At 36.3% G+C, this 27966-nt stretch overlaps 1 protein-coding gene across 1 annotated transcript; it reads left to right on the top strand.

Moving 5' to 3' along the window:
* The first annotated feature begins 21 nt into the window (after positions 1–21).
* Positions 22–27945, top strand: PSR (Bifunctional arginine demethylase and lysyl-hydroxylase PSR). Its single transcript, XM_067122161.1, has 8 exons — positions 22–252; positions 13083–13294; positions 15859–16011; positions 17126–17322; positions 24218–24365; positions 25681–25869; positions 27056–27240; positions 27672–27945. The coding sequence occupies exons 1-8, from the start codon at positions 198–200 to the stop codon at positions 27703–27705; spliced, it is 1173 nt and encodes a 390-aa protein (XP_066978262.1). The 5' UTR covers positions 22–197; the 3' UTR covers positions 27706–27945.
* Positions 27946–27966: the final 21 nt, after the last annotated feature.

Genomic DNA, 27966 nt, shown 5'->3' on the forward strand with positions numbered 1-27966 from the left:
TAAAATATTATAAAAACAGCTATTTTTTCATAAAGTATGCATGGACGGTACTGCATTCAGTTTAGCCCACTTTCATTCTTCGTGAAGAACCATTATCCCACAGTGCAAACAGTTGGTGCATGTGAAGAATGAATAGAAGTGCTGGATAGCAGAAGCCTTAGCTCTATTTTTGTACCCCTCTACCGCTGAAGTTCATAATGGATCACAGATGCAGGAAACGTGTTAGAGAGGCTAAAAAGAAAGCACGTCCAGGTGATTACATGTGATTTTGTAATCGGAAACGAAAATTTTCACTTTCTTTTCCACCACCACCATCGGGAAAGCCTTGTTTGTCACGTAGCCTACACTGATAACATTTACTCTGTCGTTGTTATTGGCTTGCAGTTCCGTTAAAGTTATGCTCATGTTGCTGTTGTATTGCACATTAGTTTAAACTGTTGAAGTTGATTCTTTGGTTTAGGCATTATAAGTAACCGAAGTCAACGTGGGATTACGCAAGGAATGGTCTGAGCTCCAACAACCATCTCAGGCTATCCCAGGTGGGGGGATGAAGTTACGTGTGGCCGGCGCCAAATCATATTACTGCTTTGGTACACTAATATTTTACAGTATTATAAGAAATACAAAAAATAATTTTGATCATGTAAGTCGTTTGTAGCTTGGTGTGTTATAGTTCATTAGTAGACTAGACTGAAACTACTTTAGGTGTAGGCCAGGCTTCTTAGGTGTCAAATGCACATTGCTGTTTGAGTCGATTCTCTTTAGGCTTTGCGATTTGTAATTTTTATTATAAACCTTGTTGCATACAATATTCTTGGCTATGAACGGTTTCAGTAGGATGGTTTAAGACATCCCATTTCCTTTGTTGGCTTAAACAAAGGAATGTCATTGATTAAGTTGCTGCTGGTCAGTTAGGGCTAGACAGTCACCTCACATGGTAATCTTCACTAAACCAGAGCAGCATAGGGTTAAAAATGCATTAATCTTGAGTTGAGGTCATACTTTGACCAATTTATTGGAGGGTAGCTAGAAGGGAAACCAAGTTAGACATATACCTTAATGTGGCCGAAAGACCTTGGCTATTTCGGATGCCGTGGGTTGGTTAGGATTTTATTAGGTTGGTTAGTCAATGACCAGGCTCTGTGTACTCTTTCTTAACTGTGCCTGAATACTTTGGTGGTTGGCTACTATGGTATATTTCAACAACTTAAGCATCTGAATGGTGGGCATACTTGGCTGTGGAAAAATTCATTTTTGGCTACGAACCAATTGTCAAGGTTAAATTGAAAATAAGGTGGTGTCTGGTAATATGAAAAACAAATTTCCAAGGTGGCTGACCTCATAATCAGTAAGTTACGGTGATCCAGAGCAATGGTTTAGTATTACTGTAGATATGGGGGGGGGGCCATACTAAAAGCATCCACTACCCTAGATACAGTCAGGTGATGCAATTTATTTAAAATTTGTCAGACCTATATGGAAAAGAATTTAGTTTCAACAAAAAGTTAGTTTAGTTTTCTCAATTAAACACGTGTTGGATGCAAGATATTCATTTTATATCGTCAGTAAATAATTGAGATATTTTCTGTTTTAGCAGACTGTTTGAATAGTGTGAGAGAGAGCTCTGTGCTTTACAATAATTGCTACTAAATACTAAAGGAATTAGAACAAATCATTGTATTGTTTAAAAAATGTTAAAATAATAATTTGGTATAAGCTGTGGATAGAATAATTTATCAGCTATATTTGATAGGAATGACAGGTTTCGGTATGACTGCAAGCCCTCTAACCCTTATCTGTCACTCATCCCCCCTTGGGGCTTTCCTGTTCTGAGCATCGAGTTACTGCGGTGGTTCACTCCAAGTACTCAAGGAATATTACGCTCCTCTATGATTGTTTAAGGATGTCCCTTCTGTAACATCTTGTGCAATCATTGGTTAGGAGTCATGACATAATTCTACATCATTATATTTCATTTATCTGATTGGGTAATAGGTTTCTATGGAAAAAGAGTCATGCTTTCAAGGCAAAAAAATGAAACCTGTTTTTTTTTTTTTTTTGCCATAACCAAAAGCAATTACAGTATTATATTTTTTTTTATTCAAATTGTTACATCCTGATATGCATAAATAAGTAGCTAAGCAATAAAATATGCGTTGCAGTGATTAGATTTTTAAATATATTATAAAAAGTTATATATATATATATAGATTATATTTTATAAATATATATATAAATATATATATATTATATATATATATATATATATATATATATATATATATATATATATATATATATATATATATACAGTATATATATATATATATATATATATATATATATATATATATATATATATATATATATATATAGCCTATATATATATATACATACATACATACATAAGTTGGCATGAGCTTAAACTGTGAATTAGGACAAAACCCAAGCTTCTGAACAATGATAAGGGTTGTTAGAGTACAAGTAAAAACAATAAATCTGATGGACAAGGAGATGAATTTCACTGATTCAGGTATCAATCACCATCAAATAGTAGTTAAGACATGTGGCTTAATTAATGGTTTTGGATGGTACGTTATGGTGTCCTTAGGGAGTGGCATAGGTTTGGATGGTGAACTAGGCTCTACTTGGTCTACGACATGCATTATCTTAGTGGCTTCTCTGACATCTAGCTGAGTTTTTGGTCTTTGTTCCATATTGATTATTGATGATAAGATTTAACAAGAACTTTGGGACCAAGATGCTGAGCTCCAAAAGTCCTGGCTCATATTCTTTACAGTGTCATGTTTGTAGAGGCAACCATAGAAGCAGGTGGCCAGCTGTATGTTTGGCAGTTTACATGTGCAGTCCTTTTATACATTTAGAAAACAAATTAAGCTCCAAATTAAGTAATAAAGTAGAGCGACTGCATTCCCAGAGAACCACTGGAAAAAATAGAAAGGAGTGAAGGGAGTTATGCATTTGAATAGGTAACCCTACCTTAACCTGGACCCCCATAATTTTATTTTATGCAAGTTATATATAAATAATAAAAAGCAAAGTCTGCCCATGCCACTTACTGGTACTAAAATACTAAATGTATTAACGCGCACAAGAGGGACATAGACAAAGTACTGTAGTGTATATTTCTTAGACATACACACTTGTTTATACCCTAAGTGCTGTGCATATATAAGCTGATGCTAATAATCACTTTTACATGTGATTTTATTTATCTAACATCACAGGGAAGAGATGAAACAAGGTTGTAGATCCTGAGCATTGTCTGCTTTTTTTTTGCTAACTAAGCTATCTTCAGAGGACTGATAAAAAGTGATAGAAATTCATAGTAGTATATAAGCTAGCAAGACAGTACATACAAATGTACAAATGGTTGGAAAACAAGTATTTTCACCTGACATGTTTTAGGTGGGGTCCTACCGTCATTAGTGGCAAGACAAATTTAACAAATCCATGGAGACCCCATCTTCCCTTATCCCCATCTTTCAAGTACCTTACTTAGAATTAAACTCCTTGCATAAGCTGATGACTTCAAACCTGGCATTAGCATTTTGATTTGGAGTACTGTATATTTTTTGTGATGTTGACCACAACAGTGTGTTTAATGTAGTCTGCCCTCAGTGGGGATTAGAAACAGTGACTGTGCGAGACTGATTTTTTTGTGACTCCCAGTGTACTGCAGTCCAAGAGGAAGTTAACATCCATTGGTACTAGAAATCCTAAAGATGATACTGTGTTAACCCACTGTGTTAAGAAAGTAGATATTTGCTAGGTACCAGCATATGCCAGTGTTCTGTGAAATGAAGGGTATGCAACCTGGCAAGAATCAAGTTGAGGATTGCTTTGCTGTTTGAGGGTACCATCATAAGCATAAAGCAGGAAATAAAGTAGGCTTGGCATATTTCATGGGAGAGCCTGGTTGGTAGTGACCAAAAATGCTGGAATTACCAAGTGATCTCTCCCTTGATTGTTTGATAGATGCCAAAAAGATGGGGAAGTTACATTTTTTCTTATTCTCTTTTGTTAGGGACTACAGTATGGCTTGCACCAAGCTTTTAGAGGCCAAGAACAGCATTAGAGATTCCTCTGACATAATCCTCATCATAGACCCACCCTTTTTTATGAAAGAACTATTGACAACTTGAACCCAGGTTCTCCTTTTCTGCATGAAAAACTTTGATGGTCAATGTCAGTTGCCAGGTTGAGGTAGCAAGAGGGTTTAAGAGTGGCTGATGTAGTTTTCCAAAGTCCAGAAGCAGGAAACAGCAGGTACTCGTGACACGGTATCCAGAGTACCTAATGCCCCTTCAGGGAACCTCTGGCAAGTGACCAAAATTACCCTTTTCAGTGGTGAGTCTTCAAGGAATACCAGAAACCAAGGGCCAACAATGATTCTCTTGGGCGTATGGCCCAGACTTAAAGACACTAGGCCCTTAACAATGAAATAAGGTTGACTGTGAACGTAAATGATTGATGAATGTTACATGGCTCTCCAAACTGCAGCCGCTTGGTAGATGCCAAGGTGACTTAGGGTGGCAAGGTTTCCTATTGGAGGATTCTGTTTTGACATTGCCAACTTCCCTTCAGGTTTAACCAAGTTCAGCACTCATAGTGTTTTGGGTGCACAGGGTTGGATATGGCTTCACATTCTTGATAAGCTAACTTGTGCTGGCATCTTTATCTACAAATTTCCTTAATATTGGCACAAGCTTGCCATCTGCTAGTGTTTGAGCCTCCAGCTTAGGGAGAATCAAGGACTCTTTCATATTTAAAGGCAGGAACAATATGGTGCCTTGTTTTGTCCATTAGACATTAATCCTACAGAGGATTTTACAATACTGACTCCTTCCATCAAGATTTTACCTGACTTATTAAAAAGGGGACAACCCTTGCCAAAGGTATGTTAAAATCTAAATTGCTTGCACTGATGAATCAGTAGTCACCAAAATATATTCAAAATTACTGCCTAAAGTACGGTACTCATTTATACATAGTTTGAAGGAAAAGTCCACTTTGACCCCAAGAAAGCATCTGGGTTCTTTCATGGCATGTTTAGACTCTGAACTTCTTCGGCAGTTATGACCTAGTTAGACAGGCAGGAATCCAACCACTATCAAAGTGTTTGAGGGAATCCTCACTGGTGATAAGATTACTGGGATTTCAGAGAGAATTACAAGCTAGAAGTACTTGGTTGCTACAGAACAACATACTTCATATCATGTGAAAGGCAAGGCGTAAACTATAAAATGGAAGTTACAGTTGCAATAACTTACCCAGGGCCAAAAGGTGGTTCAATAAAGGTATTATTGTTACTCGCTGGTAACTACTTTCATCATCACAAAAGCCAAGAAGAAAAAACAAGGTTTTCACCAGGATGAATTATGATCTTGATTAGTTACAGCCGGAGGATAAGGGACCTTCCTCACAATGTTCTTTGTACCCAGACATCTGTAGTAGGCGTATGGGGCTGTGATACACCTGCTGCTTTTCCTTAGGAGTCCCAACATGCTTCTGTACTTTTCAAAGGTGTCAGAATGAAAGACATCCATCCTCTTACATGCATTGTACAACCCAGGAGTTATTACCATTCCTCTTTCGGGCAAGATCAGCAGTATTAGATAGGTATAAAGCTCTAGTGTGTTTTGCCAGTGACAAGTTGGACTGCCATATACAAAGCAAGAATGGTTTTTTTATTATCTCCTCTTAGTGAGTTATTCCCAAAAGACATCCCAGATGGAAGGGATACCGATGTTAACCTCATCTTTGTAGATTCTATGGAATCTTGGATACTGTATGTAGTTTTTCATGAAGGTCCCCCAGCTTAGACTTGGCTTAGTAGCAGAGGCACAGTTTTCATTTCCCAACCTCTTGAATTGTTAGATTCTTCAGGAGAGTTTGAAAGTGTGGGGCTTTCTGTAAGGTTCTGCAAAATAGCATATATACTTTGGTAGGAGCCCTCATTATTACTGAAAAGTCTAGCTAAGCCTCCGTATGAACCTTTGATTCTGGCTTGTCATCATACTGATTTGATTCATGCTTGTCATTGGACCTTACATAGCAATCCTCACAGAGGAATGGTATGCAGTAGTTCTTTCCTGTGTAGCAAGGATGTAACTCCAGGTGGCTTTGATCAGTTTATGTGCCTTGTGCTTCCATCTGTTTTACTTGCCAGGACAAGGACAATCTTTCTTGCTCAGTATAAACATTATATCCTTATCTTCACAGAACCAAGGACTGCAGACAAGACGGCCAAAGGATATATTTTTTTTTTATAAGGCATCACAGGAAACCTGGACAGGAATACAGTATGTTTAATGCTTGGTCAGTGATCTTGAATGTACATGGGAAATTAATGAATGGCAAACTGGTTCTGCTCAATGAAAACCTCCTCTATCAGTTCTTAAGCAATGTGCAATTAAACTACAATTTTCTGGGGTCCAGTAGAGGTACCAGATATTTGTAAACCATTCTTAGAAATTAAATATTTATGGCTTGTATCCTACATAGAAACCTGTAATAGCAATGATTTATGTGTTATGTGATTCAGTTGAAGATCAGCAGGTTCCTTCTACTGTATTCATTATCTTAGTTCCCTTATCAATTTTTCATTATGACAACCTTCAGGATGGGCTGTAAAGAGTTATTCTCTATACAGTACTTTGATCAGTGCAGTTTTTGTTTTTCTTCCCTGAGTACCTTGTGGGCTTGCAGTTACAATTCTTAGTTTAAGTGAAATTTTCAGGCTTTCAGCATTACTGGCATGACTGTTTTCTTCAGAGCTTTGGGTTTGATTGCTAATCTTAGTCACTGAGTCTCAGATTAATCCTTCATTCCTGTCAGGTAATTCTTTGGTTTTTCAGTAACTAAATCTGTACTCTTCAAATGGTATTTTGTTAATAATAATGGGTTGGTTGCAAATAGAATTAACTTGCTTTAACCAATGAAACATCTCCATGATGTAAGATGATTCCCATTTTCTTTCCTCTGTTGTTTGCATTGGCTTTAGTCGATTTTGAGTTTAAAGTTTTAGAACTGGGTATCACTGTGCACACAAATCTGTTAACTGAATGTCTGCTTCCGCCAGAGATGTCTCTCTTTTAGGTAGAGTGTTCTGTGGTGGTAGGTTTCTGTTTCATAACATTAGGAGTTAAGATGTGGATCATCGACGGATGGCCTTTTGTTTGTCAATTTTTCATAAATTATATTTTAACAGAGATGTTTCAGATTCACAATTGATCCCTGATCCTCTTTTCCTGCTGAGAGTGACCAGATTTGCTGAACAGCAGCACCAATATGCAGTAAATTACGTCACTATCAAACTTCTCAGTTTAAAAGGTCCTTTATTCCTTATTGTTGGACTGTGGAACAGTCCCTGAGGATGTTGTGCAATTGGAACCTCAGAAATTCAAGTGAAGATGCAATGCACTACTAACCTTAGGCAGTCATCCTTGTATTCAAGTAATTTACTTTTTCATATAAGTAACTTACTAAGTAATTACATTGCTATACTTTCCACTCGTGTGGCAGCTTAAATTTTAAAATCCATTGTAGCGTTCCGATTATTTAGCGTAGGTGACCAGTCCCGCCCACTAACAGGAATATTAGGAACGACTTAGCAAACAAGCTCATTCTCTTTCTGCTGCGCTCAGTGTAAACATCGGGTGATTGCAGCAGCTTTGTTTATTGTTCACTGGATGGATAACTGGATTTCGGTGATATATTATCGCTGATTTCGAGTAGCCTTCAAGCCTACAGCTTTCAGGATCAGTATTTATTGTTTTGTTGTTAAGATCTGATTCAAGTTTATCATATTTTGCTACAGCAATTATGCTATCAGTTGATTAACTCTCCTTTACGAGTAGCATATTATAATGCAAATATTGTGTATGCTACCGACCTATGTTTTCAGTGGCAAATACATATCTGCAAGTCTCAAATAAAGAAAAGACGTATCATTAATGAGCTGTCTCCTATTCTGTTGAAACGGACAAGAGATCCCTCTCTCAGTCCTCAACCAGATTGCAGCGCCTGGCACAGACTGGAGTACTTTTCACCAGAGCACCAGTATTTGGCACCCAGGCGCCCATCAAACAAGAAACGCTCCTCATCGTTGTCTAGGCACCCACAAGAGAGCCCAGTGTGCTCGCCTGAATGACATACATTAGTCACAGTCTCTGAGCACCCGTGGACTTGCTATGCATGCTCTGTGCCAGTTGCCAAGAGTTCAGCGCCCGGCACCAGCCTTCCAGAGTCAGTCCCTGTGCACCCAGCGCCAATTCTGAATCACTCGGCACTAATTCCCGAGTGCTCGGCTCGTTAGTGCTCGACAACTACCGTTTTTTTAGAACGCACTGTGGTTCTTTCTTCAGTGCTTGGCTCCAATTTTTTTCAAGTGACTGGCGCCAGTCCCCGATAACCTGGCACCAATTCTTCAGTATCAGTCTCCCGCATCTGAGTGCCATACGGAGAGCATTCATCTACATATAGAGAGGTCCCCCTTTCAATACTTGCCGCCACCTCCATGGCAGTGAGTGTCTAGGAATCATGTCCTTTGCAGACGAGGACATTTATGTCCAGTGTTTTGAGCCTCGTGAAGAAAGCTCCCTCCTCTTAGGCAGCAGGAGCACTAGCTAAGAAGATAGAAGACTCCAGTTTTTTGTCGAGAGACATTGCCTCGGTTTTGTGTCCGAGTCCTCTATCCTGTGTGGGTAAGGACAATCAAGATGTTTTTTAAAGATTTCTGCTATTTACTTTGAAATCTCAAAAAGAAAAAATCAGGTGCTCTTTTACTACTGAGAAAGTCTTACAATCACATTCAGCCCCGTTATTTTCGCCTCTGGATACAGTTGAGAGAATTGTGTCTGTTCTGCAGAAGGATTTGTCTCAGTTGGACAAACCCACAGTTATGCCTATGCCCAGACTTCTGTGTTTTCCATATATGTCTGCGGCCTGTATGTGGTATGAACGAGTCCATTATAATCGAGTCCACTCGAATGTCCAGGTGTCCATCGACCGTCAAAGAGTCCGCAGTGTCGGCAGCTAGTCCACATGGTTGTCTGTGAGTCGGGACGAGGATCTGCAAGTTCCTTCAGTTGTCTGTGAGTCCGTATAGTAGTCAGTGAATCTCCACGGCCTGCAACGCCCTTTGTTAACATTTGGGACAGGAAAACACAGCTGGACATATTTGTTTATCCCCTTAACCCCGAATTAGGTTGGGCCTACAGTAATGACTGTTCGAGCATACAGTAAATCCCCCGTATTCGCGTTTTCACGATTCGCGGACTCACATATTCTCGGATTTCTCTGTGGAACGTATCTCCCCGTTATTTGTGGAAAATTCGCCCATTCATGTATTTGTCCACTGAGAAATATTCAGTAATTACTGTATTTTCATATTCTCATGACTAAATGCACTTTTTGTGATAAAACTATTAAAATACTCGGGTATAAGCATTTTTACAGGGTTTTTCTTGTGTTTAAACTCTCAAAATAGGCAGCGGACTCCTGCGATGGGCATATCAAATCGAGTTTTCCAGTCACTCAATCAGGGCAATCTAATTAGTTCCAGCAGATGCACTGAACTGTCAGAAGCATGTCCTTCCCGCCGAGTGACCTTGGATCTCCTAGTCTGGCTGATCTGTAGAATCTATGGGACAGGCCGATTTTGGCCCGGTTTGCTTCGTCAAGGAACCTTTGCCCTCCTCTTTTCGTTCTCCAATCCTAGACCCTTTTCCACAGGCAACTTACGCCATGCTGCAAGTAGGTCCAACCTGGACCTTTACTCCCTTCTGCATTCCAATTCGGTCAAGGAAGGCCTGAACAAGTTTTCAGCCGCATCGCAATGTGACAATGACCCTGTTTGCCCTGTTCTGAACCATGAATAATGGTTCCTGAACCAGGTATGGTTGTTGGTGGACCCTCCATGACTCCTTCCACAATCCATATCTACTCAGATAACCTCACTTCAAAAGATACCACTAAGGTTGGGCCACTCTTTTCTCGGACAGATTTACAGACTGTCCTGGAGCTTGCCTGGAAGAAGTTAATTTTTCAAGACCGACTGCAGAGACTGTTGCAAGATGCAGATGTCAGTCTTCTTGCCAAGTACTCCAATCATAGTGGGCAGTCTTCCGACGATGGTGTAGCGGTAAGAACGTCTTGTCTGTGAATTCCTCTTTTGCTCAGATAGCTGAACTCCTCCTATACCTGAGGACTGCCAAGGGGGCTCTCTTCTTCCACCCTCAAGGGGCATAAAGCAATGCTAGGCTTAGTATTTAAACACAAAGGTTAGTTTTACCTTTTAACCAAGATCTTTGCTACCTATTAAGCATTTCAATTCCAAGGCAGAAAAGAGTCAACCCTGTATCTTGGAATTCGGATGTAGCTGTCAAGTGGTTAATGGACCCTTCTTTTGAATCTTTCCGTTCCATGTCTCTCAACTTAACTAGAAAACTCTGTTCCTTGTAGCCCTAGCAAGTGCCAAACGAGTTTGTGAGCTTCAGACTACAGTATAGACAAATGAGCAGATTCTGCTTAGGGAGACAGTCTGTGTTGTAACGCTATGTTTTCCTAGCTAAGAAGAAAGAGGAACTGTGCTTTCTCCCTTAAGTAATTGACAGACACCCCTGTCTCTGGGAGAGTGAGCGAAATGTCTAGTTTGAGCTTTCAGGTTTTACCTGAGCAAGCCTGAAAATCGGGGGACCATCCATACCTAGGTGTCCTGACTAGATCCTGTCTCTCCTCTCCCTCTGTCTATGAACGTATTGTCTTTCATCCCCAACGAACTTTGTTTTTGAGGCACACTCAGAATCAGGAGAACGATTTGCCTGTCTGTTAAGGGAAAGCTAAGATGCCAGAATGGCCTCTACCTCATTAGCTTTCAGCTCATTATGTCACGCACTTCCATTTGGCAATTGGCCCACGGGAAGTGTAATAGTTCTTCATTCTAAATTTTTCTTGAAATTGAAACAGTTTAAATTTTTTTTTTTTTTTTTTTTTTTTTTTTTTTTTGCAATATCTTGGAACAATTATTAGTAATTGGCATGGCACTGAGGGAGGAAGCAGAGGATTTTCTCCTTCTAGCTCTTCACCTTGTAGTAAGGTGCTGAATTCTTTTGAGGAGCTGGGGGTTACGACGTACCTGGAGCACCCACCACTCTCAGTGTTTATTATCAGTTTAGGTGACAATTTTTTTTTTTTTTTTTTTTTTTTTTTTTTTTTTTGTACTGCACCCAGGGCAAGGGCACTTAACGATGCTTTGCCAGCCAACGGAATACTCTTTCACTGCAAAGCTCCCACTTAAGTAGAGGCGATCCTCAGCTATACTGCCGTGCCACTGCAAGTTAAGATGGGCACCAACCAGAGGCAGTATTCTCTTGCGATAGCTCTCTTAGCTGATAAGGAGCGACAAGCATTGTTTTTCAGTGCTAGCAACTGTGTCTTATTTCAAATTCATTACATAATGTTTTGCATTCAGCTATGTAATTACTTAGTAAGTTACTCATATGAAAATATTTGCATAAAAAAATTAGGTTTCATATATACTTACCAAGTAATTACAGAATTGGAGCCTGCCCTCCTCCCCTTTTATGGACATAAGGGCACAAACAGAATGAGGTCTGCTAAGTCATTTCCAGTACTCCTGTAGTGGGCGGGGCTTGCCACCTACACTAAACTATGCAAGTGCTACCATGATTTTTAAATGAAAGGCTGCGTGCGAATTAGAAAGTATAACTATGCAATTACTTGGTAAGTATATGAAACTTAATTTTATTATGAAAATACCATTTTTATAGATAATTAGGTTTATGCATTGTACTTAATTCAGTTGGATTGAGTAAAGGAAGATTATTCTTATGTAAGAATTGATGTCAAATTTGTTAGAAGTTAAGATGTCTTTTATGGCTTTTTAAGGCTGTATTTGCTCCATCACATTGGGGGTTTAGTTGTGATATATGCAACATCACAGTGTTTGAAGCATTGCATAAATTGTTGAACAGTTGAGATATCACCTAGCTACATTTTGAGGTGTGAAGTCTTTCTCATACAGATACAGTTTTTAGATGTGATATGAAATTAAAAGTTACTACAGGTATTAATCTTCCTCATTACTTGCATGCCTTTCATAATTGTTGTATGTGAAAAATGATCTCCTGGTATTTAAATTCAATTGTTGTTAGAAATTACCTGTTCTGCATGAGTATTGATGAGAGAATAGGGTAGTTAGTTGTAAATACAGTAGGAGAAAATGATATGCTTTCTTAAATAACTGCAGGTAATGCAATTTGACATAGGTTTTCTTTTGGATTGCAGTTTTTTATTTTGAATTAATTTGAGAAGATTAGAAAGTTTCATTCAGAGGAAGAAATGTGGATTTCTGTGGGTTCTGACAATTTTCATGTTACAGATAGTACTAGTGTATAAATACCAATATTTTAAAAAATTCAAATGCAGTAAGGTCTGTATAAAGCTCAAGTTTTTGAAATAGTCTAGTTTGCCTTTCACATGATGTGCTGTTGTATTTAGTCTTAATGGTAATACCTGTACTCAGTAGTTGTACAGTGTGTTTATACTGTATATTTGTTGTTTGGGAAATTGTGGCAGAAATTATCTATATTACTCTCCAACATTTTAGAATCTTCCTGATGTAAGTTGGAACTATTTTCATGGTTTGTGGGTGAGGATTATACAGGAAACCTGATCACTATTCACATTTCTTGGTTCATATGGCTGGCCCAATTGATTTTTTAAACAAAATGAAATTTTAGGTGCTAAGGCAAAGGTGAGTTGGACAGCACTGTTGAAAAAGAACAGAGGGAGCGGATGTAAAGTGAATGATAGAAAGCTAAGTATCTGGGGATTAAACAAAAATAATTTTAACATTGCTTGTACTGTACTAACCTGGCCACACAGTAGGCAGCACTCCTTCATGGCCAGAACCCGTACCTCCTCCAATTTGTTTAAGTTAAGATTTTAGAATTACTGTAGTGATTTGGGTGCACTGTGTAGTCATTACAGTAATGGAAATAGCCTTGTAAACAGGTCTTGTTTTCTCTTTACAGAATTGTGTATAGAAAAAGGTGCTTGGACACGCTTAGATTACAAGAATAAATTTGACTGCAATGTCAAAGGTTTTAAAGATGGTGCTGAGCGCATTCATGTTAATGATGTTTCACCTGAAGAATTCATCGAACGTTACGAAAAGCTCTACAAGCCAGTGGTTATTGAGGGTATCACAGACAACTGGAAAGCTCGTTATAAGTGGACTTTGGAGGTAGGGGGGCATTTATTTATAATTATATAGTTCATTCTGATTGCATTGAGGTATTTTTATGTTTGTGGGTTTGAATGTTTAAACATAATAATGACCTGTAGACTTCACATACAGTATTCTGGTAACTAGATGAATTTTTTTATGTAATAATTTCATTGTACATTCAGCCTTCAAAGAATTGCTGGCACTGATATTCATAGTTTATGCCAGAGCTAGGAGAAATAGGTACAGTGCATAATGAAAGACTAACAGTAGTACCAGTCTCCATTATCTTAGTTCATATGGAGAATTTTATCATTTTTTGTGATATCCATTTTATTGATGTTTTAGTTGCAACATATGAAGTATCATAAATATTGAATTGCACATGTGATATACTTTGATAAACATAATTTTGTAACATGGGATATACTAGTTTGCACTTGTAATTACAAATGTCATAGCTAATCTGTAGGGTGTATGATAGTTTTTATAGGATGACACATGGTTACAATTATAGGTAACATTGTCAAGAACATTTTTGTGTGATTTCTCCATGCAGAGTAGATATGAAAAGAATTCTCACCCATCTGTTTTATCCATTCTCTGCTTAATTTATATCCAGTGTAGAATCCTTTTTCTTTCTTTTCTGGGCCTGCCTTCTGGTCTTTGTTCTGTAAATTCCATAGCTACTATTGCTTTGACTACTGCTCTTTGCTCCGTCTTTTTCATGTATGTAAAACGTCTTGGTCCTGGAGATCTGTTTTCCGATATTTAGTCAAGTTGCAGTATACTGCAGTTTTACTGTCATATTTGTGATTAGCAACCAAAAATTCCCTAATATACCAGGCTTGTAGACAGACTCATTTTCAGAAGAAAATGTTCAGCTTCTAGGCAACAAATCGTGATGCAATTAGGCTACCTAAATTATAGTATGATTTCAGCTCACTTCTGCCATGAATCTTAGCAATATGTGGCCACATCTCTTCTGTTATTTCTATTTTCCTTTTAAGTTCTCATGCTTGTTTTATATGCAGTAGTAGCTACATGCCATTTACATGCGTCTTAAATGTTTGTTGTTTAATTATGGGACACTTAGTTACCATATTGTCACTCATTCCACTGCATTCATGTTGTTGTTGCCACTTGCTCACTGCCCTTTCAGTACCTGCTGTACAGTCCAGTGTCTTCTCCAAGTAAAGAGATCTGCCTTTCCACCACAACCTAACCTAAAAATCCTGCTGTACTCATTTTATAAATTTTTATCCTGAGCATTTCTTATAATACTGCGTTAATATCAGTAAGTTGTATTGAGTTCACCCCTGCACTATATATCCACACGGCTATGTAATGGTGGGATGTCAGACTGGATGCACTGGGCTGTGAAGCATGTACTGGGGGAGCAGTAAAAGAAAATGTTGAAGGGAGAAGAGGTTACCAGACTAAGCTACTGGTAAACAAGGGTGCCCCTGTAAAGAACAGTGAAAATTTATGATGCATGTATAAGACCTGCACTACTGCAAGTGAAATTTTATGATGGATGTATAATGCCTATATTACTTCATGAAACTGAAGCATAGACACTGACAAAGAAAATGGAGATTGTGCATATTGCCTTATTAAAGGATGCTTAGTCTCATAGCAGAAGCATGTTGAGATGTATATATTACAAATGAAGTTGTTTAAAGATGTGACGTTCAACATCTACAAAACAGACTGAGACTTCAAAGATTAAGCACAGTACAGTATCGGGTAAAAAACCAGTAAGAAAGCCATAAAATTGTGGAAAAGAGCATAGAGAAAAATCTAGATAAGACAGAATTCAGGAAGAGAGTGCACAAGACACAAATGAAAAAAGGGACATGAATGTCTTGCTGCTGATTTCCTTCATGTATATATTTAACCGTTTTCAGTTTTTTCTGTTTCTACGTTCACTTTGCTCATTTTTTTACTAAATTTTTCATCATTGCAAATTTTATTGCAAAAATGAACATGTTTAGTTCCTTGATTCTTTGAATTATAATTTCCAACAAAATTCAGAAGCCTATTGTATTGAGTTATGGAAAGTAATTGGATAAATGTGTAGTAAAACATCCTTAAGGTGGGAAATCTTGGGTTAAAAGGTGTTGGATTTTTACATTGGTACAAAAAATTTCCTAGAAAAATTAGATTTTTAATGTTCAAATAACATTGCTTAATATTAATTATTAGTCCAAATGAAGCCTCTACACTTTTGAGGTGCCAAAATTCTTGGGTGGATATTTGTTGACAAGAATTATTGCTGTAGCTAGTTTTACAACACTGTTGTTCTGTGAAATGAATTATGCAGCCAAGTGGTTTTGATAGTATTATTATCATAACGTGCATACTGTGAGATGATTTTAGAATTTAGAAAAATTTTGTCCATTCATGATTTGATTTTTCTTCATCATGTCGTTATTTTTACTGAAAACATTGTCTTCATTTTGCCAGTGGCACTTTTTTTTTTTACTCTGTTTTGTAGATGAAACAGCTATTCATGTTATAAATTTGAATTAAGTCCCAGATTTGTGGGTGTGTCTAAAATGGAGATTGTTTTTTTACAGAGGCTAGCTAAGAAATATCGAAATCAGAAGTTTAAATGTGGTGAAGATAATGAAGGCTACAGTGTCAAGATGAAAATGAAATATTACGTAGAATATACGAAACATACTGAAGATGATAGTCCTCTTTATATCTTTGATAGCAATTTTGGTGAGGTGAGTGTCTTGATTGATTTAGTTAATTGTGATTTTGGTGACTGTTTGTATTTATTATGTATACATATACTGTATTGATTTATTTTCCTTTATCATTATACTTTTTTTGTTGAAATGAAATATTACAAAACTAATTTTGTTTAAGTACAGGAATGATTTTATTCTTTTAAAAGGTAAAACAAAATATTTTAATTTTTGTAAGTTTATATGCTCTTCATTCTCTTATCTTGAGTACAGTGTTATTTATTGTTTTATTGTTCTATTACTGGGAATGGTGTATCTGAAATGGCATCTCTGGTGCATTTATAGATTGAGGGTAGGATTTCTAGCTATATTACTTGTGGTCTTTGTTACTGTTATAGGGAGGTATTTCACAAGTGAAAACCTCACTTGCTACAATATCTATAATTGGAGATGATGGACTCTTGTTAGTTTGTCAGAGTATACATAATTGCAGATGTAATATAGAGAAATTACCAGGGAAAGTATAAAATGTATGAGGGAAAGAAGAAAGAGTAGTAAAGTTCAACATACATTTCACAATACATAAATATGAATTACACATAATATGGACGATGGTTCAAGGAAATACTAAGTGCAAGCTGATCTAGACTTACAACCTGATTTTGAGCTAAAGCTTTAATGAGATCTCTGCCTTCTCCGGCACGTGTACTTACCATGAGGAAAATGGAAAACTCATTGTTCTGTTTTTGAGTGACCTGGTTAAAATACCTAATGACAAATTTCATGCATTTTTTTTCCCTGATACTTCTTAATCCTTAAGGATTTTGAAAACATAGTGAGAGAATTAGCGATTGTAAGATTAACCAACCTCTTAATTCATAATTTGTATCAGCCTGTTTTTTTTTTTTTAAGAGGTTAATTTTGTATACAGTGTATAATGGTTTCCTTTTCATTCTCAAAATTTTTTGTGCTGTATGGTTAAATTCCTACTTTCATACTTTTTTTTTGCATTTGATTTAGGCCAATATGATAAGATATCTGCTATTTTGCTGTTCTCCTTGTATTTATTATGCTTCATTTGTTAAGCAATTATTTTTCATAAGCAAAACCACACTGATATTTTTCTTTGTTATATTTCTTATCTTATTAGCATATACGACGCAAAAAGCTCTTAGAAGATTATGAAGTTCCAAAGTATTTTCGTGATGATTTATTCAAGTATACTGGTGAAGATCGTCGCCCTCCATACCGCTGGTTTGTTATGGGTCCAGCACGATCTGGCACTGGCATTCACATTGATCCTCTAGGAACAAGTGCTTGGAATTCCCTTTTACGGGGTCACAAACGGTAAGAATTGCAGTTAATTTGTAGACATTAGAATTTATTTTTTTTAATGTTGCCTAATATGGTTACACTGAGTTTTTATAACCATACTTTTGCTATGTTAAGAATTATTGTTATGTATTGACTCCATCAGCCATAGGTTTAAAACTTTTTTTTTTTAATGTTGTGGTGCCTTTGCAGTACATACATTGGTACCTTGGAACTCAAAAACATGATTAGCTCCAGTAGGCTGTTTGAGTGCCAATCTGTTCTAGCTCTGAACGAATTTTGCCCATGAGTAGTAATATAAATTAGATTAGAATGTTCCAGACCCCAAAGTACACTTATTAAAGCATTTTAGCTAGAAGTCAACTTGAAGTTGACAAGCATAGCTTGCAAAAATCACGAAAAATCTAAAAACAAAAAATAGATTAAATAAAGCAGATCTGCAAATTTATTCTCACTTTAGCTGTACTTTGGAGAGTTTATGGCACATGTTGAGTGGTATGGAAGAAGAGGAGGAGGAGGAACATTATTGTTTGGAATGGGAGTCCCCTTCCGTAAAATGCCAGGTAACTGTGCTTCTGGAGTTCTTTCTCTTTTCTGTCTGTGCTCTTTTTCCTGATACTCACTGGGTCTGTCTTTCTAGAAGCCTGTCTAATGAAATTTGTTTTTTCCTCCATTTTAAAATGTTTCTGACATGAGATACAGTATTGTAATTCAGCAGGTTTATAATGCAGATTGCTACAGTTTAGTTTGGGTAATATTTCTTGGCAGCATCTTTGTCAGATCTGGCAGCCTCCCCATGCCTCACCACACCGTGTTTGTCACTACCTCTCTTAAATATCTCAAGACCACCCATGACTGGCTTTGAATACTTCACTACTTGTATCAGCACTTGCTCTGGTGTTGTTTTCCAAAGGAATAGCTTGCATTTGTTTTTGCTTTTTCACAGATGATGGCCTGAGAAACACTTATCACTGGCAACTTTTTCGTTGATCCAAGTCAGCAATGATTTCTCTTCTTCATTTGTTCATGGTTTTTATTTTATAAATGCTTTCACTCCTCTAGCAACATCAGCTTTGTTGAAGGCCTCTTTATTTCTTAGTATCATAGAGATCATAGATTTTGCAGTACAAAACTCAGCATTGAGATTAGACAGAACACTTGAATTTATGGCTATGAGTTCTTTTTTCATCTCTTGTTGTTCTAACCAATTATTTTTTTTTGGTTAGCCCTAATCACTAAACTTCTGGGGCCCAATGGTGACTTAGCTATATAAAGAAGTCAAAAAACACCAAAACAATACAAAGAAAAGCTAGAAAGTGTACAGTGAAGTTTAGTAGAGTTGCACACTGAGCAACAGCTATGGGAAGACCTACTCATTTCCCTTTGCTTCAGCTGGGATACTTTTATGCATAATGCATCTCATCTAGCAGCATGTTTGTTTGGTCAAGTGCCAAGCAATGCTCGACTACTGAGAATGCTTCTCAGTTGAAGCATTTGAATACCAAATTCTGTGAGTTAAAGCCATTCGAGTGCCTAGGTACCATTGTATATTTGCTTTATGGGATGCCATGAAAAGGTAGAATTTAGAAATAGAGTAGTAAATTGTAAATTATTTGTTGACCCAGAGTTCATTAGTGCATGACATTCTCAACATGGACAGTGAATCTTATGTTAGAATAAATGTTTGCTCATATCAAAGTAGGAACCATTATTTTAACATTTTGTATTTTACCTTTTGTAGTTAGTCCAAGTTATGGATTATAGGCTTAGTAATCTAACTTGCTCTTGTCATTGTAACACTGTGTTAAGGTGCATATTCACGCATCACTTATTTTGTAGCAGTGAGATCTTTGTCTTTTTTACCTTGTAATTTTTGTCATTCATAATCTATTGCATATGGAAATCCATGCTGATTGAGTTTGTGATCTCAACTAGGAACTTTGTTTTGTTAAAGTAGAGGGGAAAAAGTACCAAGTCCATAGCATGTGTATCAGTGGATAAAATATGACATGGGGGAAGGGCTTCATTTTCCTGTAGCTCCAGGTTTCCTTTGAGACAGCCAAGATCTCCCTCAAAATGTAAATGGAAGTAGGTATTTTTCATGTCCAAAATTTGTAAAAAGAGCTAATGGTAAAGAGAGGGACAAAGAGGAGAATCATGTTGTGGTGGGATGGTAAACCCTGGAGGAGGTGAGTAAAAAGTTATGACACTCATAAAAGACTTATACTCTTCTCCATTGTGGGGAGACAGGCATTTACAAAAGTTGAGGAGATTTTGTAAAAGGCTGGTTGCTAAGTGTTGCAAGACTAAAGTGTGTTGAGATTTTGCTGATGAAATTGAAATTTTTTCTGCAGAAGATGAGAAATAAATGGAAATGATTATAACTTGTGATAAGAATGGATGGGGAGCATTAGTGTGAAAAGTAATAGATATGGAAGTAGCTGGTCAGAGACAAGTATTGAGGACCAAAAAGTTATGGAGAAGAAGCATGGATGAAGACAGATCACACCAGACTTAAGAATGGAGGAAGTTCATTGTGCATAGAAGCCAGTTAAGGGAAGACTTAATGCAAGATAATAATGATCACTGTCTAAAGAATGCCAGGTCACCTCTCCAGCCCCAAACCCTGTAGTGGGGTAGTGCTGGCAGTGCAACTTTACGAGGTGCACTGTAGGAGTTAAGGTTCTTTGTAGCATCCCTTCAGTCCCTAGCTGCAACCACTGTTATTCTTTTTACTGTACCTCCATTCATATGATCTTTCTTCCATCTTAGTTTCCACCCTCTTCTAACAATTGTTTTCTAGTACAACTGCAATATTTTCCTCCTTTTACACCTTTAAAACCTTCTTTACTTTCAATGTCCCTTTCAGTGCCGAATGACCTCATAGGTCCAAGTGCTTGGCCTTCGGCCTAAATTTTATGTTCCAATTCCAATTCCAGCCAGCAGTCCAAAATGCGTTCTCTACTGCACAGGTAAGCTTTATATTGGCTTATGAGGTCAGAGAGTCCTCTGCCACTATTTATGTATCTTTTTAACCCTTAAACACCTACTGGACGTATCATACGTCGACTAAAATTGTCTGTTGGGTGCCAAGTGGACGTACCGTACGTCGACTACAAAAAATTTCAACCTTCGGTCAACTTTGACTCGACCGAAATGGTCGAAAAATGCAATTGTAAGCTAAAACTCTTACATTCTAGTAATATTCAATCATTTACCTTCATTTTGCAACAAATTGGAAGTCTCTAGCACAATATTTCAATTTATGGTGAATTTTTGAAAAAAAACTTTTTCCTTACATCCATGTAAACTCGGCCGAAAATTTCTGAAATTCTTTCGTCATTTTGTCGTAATTTTTGCACTGTTTTATATTAGCCGTTACGTAAAGTTTTATATATGAAAATGTGCGCAATTTCATGTAAAATACAACAAAATACAACCCATGGTTGTAGCTTTTATCAGTTTGGAAATATTTTCATATAAATCTCGATAACTGCCAAAATTTCAACCTTCGGTCAACTTTGACTCGACCGAAATGGTAAAAAAACACAATTGTAAGCTAAAATTCTTACATTTTTGTAATATTCAATCATTTACCTTCATTTTGCAACGAATTGGAAGTCTCTAGCACAATATTTCGATTTATGATGAATTTTTGAAAAAACTTTTTCCTTACATCCGCACCAGAAATTCTTTAAACACGTTGTCGTAATGTTTGCACCATTTTATATTAGTCATTACATAAAGTTTTATATGTGGAATGTGCGCAATTTCATGTAGAATACAACAGAAAATAATTCATGGTTGTAGCTTTTATCAGTTTTGAAATATTTTCGTATAAATCACGATAACTGCCAAAATTTCAACCTTCGGTCAACTTTAACTAGACCAAAATGGTAAAAAAAATGCAATTATAAGCTAAAACTCTTACATTCTAGTAATATTCAATCATGTACCTTCATTTTGCAACAAACTGGAAGTCTCTAGCACAATATTTCGATTTATGGTGAATTTCTGAAAAAACTTTTTCCTTACGCTCTGCGCTGTGTAACTCGGCCAACATCTCAGAAATTCTTTCGTCACGTTGTCGTAATGTTTGCATCGTTTTACATTAGTCGTTACATAAACTTTTATATATGAAAATGTGCGCAATTTCATGTAGAATACAACAGAAAATAATTCATGGTTGTAGCTTTTATCACTTTTGAAATATTTTCACATAAATCACGATAACTGCCAAAATTTCAACCATCGGTCAACTTTAACGTGACCGAAATGGTCGAAAAACGCAATTGTAAGCAAAAACTCTTACATTCTAATAATATTCAATCATTTACCTTTATTTTGCAATAAATTGGAAGTCTCTAGCACAATATTTCGATTTATGGTGAATTTTTGAAAAAAACATTTTCCTTACGTCTGCGCGGTAACTCGGCCGAACATCTCAGAAATTCTTTCGTCACGTTGTCGTAATGTTTGCACCGTTTTATATTAGTCGTTAAATAAACTTTTATATATGAAAATGTGCGCAATTTCATGTAGAATACAACAGAAAATAACTGATGGTTGTAGCTTTTATCAGTTTTGAAATATTTTCATATAAATTATGATAAATAGAAAAAATTCGACCTTTGGTCAACTTTAACTCGACCGAAATGGTCGAAAACTGCAATTATAAGCTAAAACACTTACAGTCTAGTAATATTCAATCAATTAGCTTCATTTTTCAACAAACGGGAAGTCTCTAGCACAATATTTTGATTTATGGTGAATTTAAAAAAAAACACATTTTTTTACGTCCGGCGTTATGGATTCATGCATCATATTGTGATAATATTTTCTCTGTGTTGCTTTGATCGTTTTACAATTTGTTATATACCAAAATCATTGCAATTTAGTGTACAATACAAAGAAAAAAAAATAATCCATTAGCTTTAACCGTTTTGCTCACAGCGTGATTTGTATAAAATTATATATGAAAATTTTTTTGCGCTGTCATATATTTCAATATTTATATATGATAATGATATTTTTTCATTTCTGATGGTTGCATACTAAACTTCAGGCAATGACAAAAAGGAGCCAAAATGAACTCTTAATCTTAAAAACTAAGCGTGCTGTGATTTTTTTGATAAAACTTTTTTTCCGCTTCGGCGCTAACTCCCGAACGCCGCCGGCATACGGGAGACGTTTTTGTAAATAGAGGTTCGGCGTTAAAGGGTTAACATAATCTTTTTAATATAATTATGGAGATAAGGCAGTAGGATTTCCTTTAGTGGAATACTGTAGGCATTAGTCTGTCTCATTTTGCATTTGCAAATCCAACTGCCTCTGATCGCAATATTTGTCTTTGCTGATGTTTCACACTTATGAAATTAATAAAGAATAATAATTTTCTTGATCATGAGTTCCAGTTCAGTGAAGGGAATTTTGTCAAAAGTGGATCCATGAGAGAACTAAAGAGAAGTAAACACTATCTAAAACATCATATAACTTTCAGAGAAGCATATAGATATCCAAGGGCTTCTGCGTAAGAATGTTGAGCTAGCTGTGGAACTGAATTAGGAAACAATTGTGAAATCACTAAAATATTTTGGAAACAGTGGATTATTCCAAGATAAAGACCGGGAGACCACAAGTCAATTAATTTTATATGCAGATTCATGGTATTGCATAACACAAAAAATATCCAGGAATGCATTTGGACTGAACTTTGCAAATCAAGATAAAATTCTTGAATGCATGGTGCAGATGGCAAAGTCAGTGAAACTGAAAGGAAGTAAAGGTCTCTACCTGTTTCAAAAGGGATTAATGATTTACAATCTTTTGCTAGATTGCTAAAAATGGTAAAACACGTAATCAGTTTATCCTATATATTAAAATACAGATTAAATCAAGATGGGTTCAATCATCTCTTTACTTATCTATGACGGGTGGGAGCCTGCTATCTGCATCCATTGACAGTTTCAGTGAAGCACAGAGTTAATCACACTTTTTAGGGAATGACAGCTCTCTTATAACACATGCAACAGTTGTAAAGGGGATAACAGTTGCCATATTTCATTCTTTGCTGAAGTACTCTCACAGTTGTGATGTAGAAGGAAAAGAAAATGCCTTCACTAAAAGTTTAGATAAGCCTGATAATGAACACCTTCAGGATACACTAGAGAATGGCAGTCTAGAGCATTTTTGTGGCATTTATTCCAAAATATCCACATCTTTGGTTAGGTGTAACAATAGGAGATAATTCATGGCCAGGTATGATAAGCAGAGGTAATAAAAAATTAATATCTGAGTTACTAGTATTATTATTTAAATTATATTTTATGAAAAACATATTAGCCATTTAGTAAAATGAACATTCTGCATGGCCGTTTACTGCATGGGGTCCCTGATGACGTTTCAGAACTTAACCCCCTCAGAAAATTCAACCTCTCTTAACCCCCTATCTCTCCTGCAGTTTAGAGCATTTTGTTGGCATTAATTCCAAAATATCCATACCTTTGGTTAGATGTATCAATAGGAGGTAATTCATCGACAGGTATGATAACCAGATGTGATAAAAAATTAATTTCTGAGGTAGTATTTTATTTAAATCCATATTTTATGAAAAATAATGATATTAACCATTTAGTAAGATGAACATTACGTATGGCACTTTATTGAATGGGATCCCTAATGATGTCACAGAACTCAACCCTTCAGAAGGTTCAACCCCACTTACCTCAGATCTCCCTTAGTTGACCTGCGCATGGGTTGACCTGGTATTCTTTAGACCTTGATGATGGTGGTCAATTTTATATTGTACTTCGAAGAAATTTCAGAAAGTTAAAAGTTAAGCATATGAAATTTCAGAATGATTAAATCTTAATCCATATGCTGTTTGACTGGTTAACTTTTTTCTTAACAGATGGTGCATGTTTCCCACGGAAACACCTAAGGAGCTGATTAAGGTTACATCTGCAGAAGGTGGGAAACAAGTAGATGAAGCTATAACCTGGTTTACAGTTATTTATCCTCGTACTCAACAACCTGATTGGCCAGAAAAGTATCGCCCTGTAAGTGTGGTACCTGTTGACATCGTGTTTTCTCAGTATATCTAGGCTTTTGTATGTTTAATTTAATGACTGTTAGCTTCATTATCAATATCATTTGCAGTTTTTATTTGCCATGAGTCAAAATGAACTAGACAAGTAACATTAACAGCTACTAGTACTGCTGCTTATAGCGATTTATAATTGTAAAAGAATGGATAGATAGTGTTTTATAATGGGTTTTTGATAGTGTAGCTGCTGTGAGTCCTCAGAGGAGGAGTTACACTCCCATGGTCCCCCACCCCAAGGGCTCCATAAGATAGACCAACCAATTACAAAGAATTCTCATGTAGTTGGTCTTGGCCAGAACAGTGCTTGTTGGCACAGTGATAGAATATAAAGGACTCAGGACAGGTGGCTTTATCTCCTGTCCTACAACGATTACCTAGGCTCTAAATGCTCAACACCTGTGACATCACTATTGGAGGAGTAATACCTATTGGAAGTAGATCCGCTTGAATGTATTCCTTTAAATTGGAAAGAACCCCAATATTAAGGATAACTGGGGAACTATTGATATCACAAAACCCTTTAGTTTGATTATAAAATACTACCAAGGAAATAATGCCTTTAGTAAACAGTAAGGCTCGCAAGTCAAGCATGATTGGGAACCATGAACATGGCTATGTTTCGTAAACAAGAAAGTTAGGTTATCCAGATTTACCCTTTCAGTTACTTCATATTATCTATCAGTGTTAAAAGGGCATTGTATAATAAGTTTCAATAACAAAATTGTCTAATAATATTGCCTTAATGCTAAATCTTACTGTGTTAAACAAGAAAAAACAGCAAGGCAATTATAGTGTAGCCTAGTGATCTATTCTTAACCTCTTGGCTTGACTTGTGTAAAGTTGGAAAATAAAATTCTTAGTTGAGCATAATTCTGGACAGACCAGAATGGAGATGGTGTCGACCTGTTGCCACATCTGTGCGAGTATGACGCAGAGCCTAGATAATCATTGTAGGACAGAAGATAGAGCCCTCCTGTCCTGAGTTCTTTAAATTCTATCACTGTGCCAACTATAAGAGAATTCTTTGTAATTGGTTGGTCTGTCTTATGGGGTGTCAGGGAAGAGGGGTGACCATGAGAGAGTAATTCCTCCTTTGTGGACTCTCAGTGGCTACCAATAGGTTTTTCCTATGTCAAAACCTGTTTTATAACAGAACAGCTTCAAATGCTTTTGAATATTAGGTGAGGACTGGTGAAGTTTAAAGTTTTAGATCTATAAAGTCTTGAAAATAAGGATTATATTAATGATTGCAACTTTTTTTTTCACAGCTAGAGTTGATACAGAAGCCTGGTGAGACAGTTTTTGTGCCTGGTGGTTGGTGGCATGTTGTAATCAATTTAGATAATACTATTGCCATAACCCAAAACTTTTGTTCCTGTACAAATTTTCCTATAGTCTGGCACAAAACAGTTAGAGGTCGTCCAAAGTTATCCAAGAAGTGGCTGAGGGTTTTAAGGGTAAGCTCTTCTGTTAATTTTAGTGGGTAGAGTGCAAGTTATGCAGTGAAGGTGAAAATTTTGATAAAATTAGGAGTATTTTACTTTAGATTAGTTTAATGTCTTTAACAGACTGAAAAATTTGAGAACATGACAAAGACCAAAATTTAATGTCTTTTAACATTTAGATTTGACCATAAATACCAGATGCAAGTATTTTAGGAGAGGGCTACTTCATACATTGTGCATTTTGTGGTATACTACTGATGGTACTGTAGGTCCTTTTACTACATTCCATTGGCCCCAGATGCCTGCTTTTTGATTTTTTACTTTTTATTTGTTCTCTTTGGTCATTTGCCACCTAATTGTCCTTCTACTTTAACTTCACCTTTTTAAGAACAAATCTTTCATGCAGTATGATAGTCTAGAACAGTGACTAGGGGGTCTCACTAAACTACTTATAAGAATAATAACCAGTTGGTATCAAAGTGCACCAATGATTTTTAGGATTTATTCAGTCATTTTCTGCTCTGTTAATCATTCATACTGCTCATTTACTTGTATTCTGTCATCAGAAAATGTAAGAACTTGAAAAATTACCTTGTATGACTAAATTTAATATTAAGTTTATTGCATGGCAGTGAAGAAGTACTGTATGTGCTTTATAGTGTACAGCCTTATTATCCTTGATAATCATAGTATATCAGTTAGTGCATTTGTGTAGTTAAGCATGAGCCATTCCTGAAATTTTCATTTTGGCATTTATTATTATTATTATTATTATTATTATTATTATTATTATTTAATTTTTAACCATTTAGTCAATAAAGTATAAATGTGTAATCATTTGATCAATTACTGTACAGTATACAATAACTTTTTAGGGATATTGCTGTATCTTGTTTGTTGTCTGACTTTTGAAACTTTGCCTTGTTCAAATTTTCACATCATTTAAGAACAAATCCATTTGGCAAGCTTTTTGAAGGTCTATGACTGTGACTCAGTGGCTTTCTCTTAAGTAAATTATAAGCACAAAGGAGAAGGTTCACAAAAATGCATATGGAAGATAACAGAAGAAAATTAACAGAATTTAAGTGCAACAGCCTGAAATGCATAGCTATAAGAGAATTGGAACAGAAAAATTCAAGCTGATTTCACTTTTCTTACATTAGACAGCTTCTGAATTTGAATATTTCTTTTATTTTAGGAAAAGAGGCCAGATTTAGCAGCAGTAGCAGATAGTATAGACATCAAGAAAAGTAGTGGAATGGCATCGGATTCATCCTCAGATTCTTCTTCTTCGTCCTCCTCCTCCTCATCCGATGGGTCCTCATCTTCTGATAGTATGTCAGATAGTGGTCAAGAGAGTTTACCTGAGCATAAGAAAAAGAGGTAAGCTAAATAATGCCTATTTGTATGGGGGTCTTTGATTTTAACTTTATAGCAGGATTTTTCACCATTTGTAAGATGTTCCCATTCAGGGTTTGCCAGTAAATTAATGATATAGTGAACTTCCTTATTTTCACCCCTTTGCCCATGCTTTGTATGATGGTGAAATGGAGCCATTAAGGTCAAAATGGAAGTTGATTACATGTTATGTAGTAAATTGTTGGTGGTTTATAATAGGGAATTAAATAAATAAACCTTATCATAAAACTTGAGGAACCTGTCATCCATGAATTCAAGCTATGCATGATGAATATTTTTGTAGTTGCTGTGATCATTCATCTTCAGTGTTTTACATTTTGAAAAATAAAATTTGCCAAATATTGGAATTTTTAGTCATATTACTTAAAGTTTACTGTACATTATTCATGTTTCAGGCGGAAGACTCACAACTCGCCTCCACGCTATTGAAGTTTAGTCATTTATTTTGTAATGTTTGTAACTGATATAAAATGATGCTAATATATCCTCTGTATCACTATGTTATGCCTTCCTATATGAAGTCTTGCCTTGTCATATACAGATGGAATGACTATTCTGAAAGGAATTATGTACTTTTTATGTGATTGAAATGGAAAATAAAACCCGGTTATTACGAGTAATTTTATACAGTCTTGTGTAAACTGATTCAATAAATTGTTTATTGTAAAAGTGTTTGCAATATGCCATAAT

This window comes from Macrobrachium rosenbergii, chromosome 20, assembly GCF_040412425.1.
Source record: "Macrobrachium rosenbergii isolate ZJJX-2024 chromosome 20, ASM4041242v1, whole genome shotgun sequence".
NCBI lineage: Eukaryota > Metazoa > Arthropoda > Malacostraca > Decapoda > Palaemonidae > Macrobrachium > Macrobrachium rosenbergii.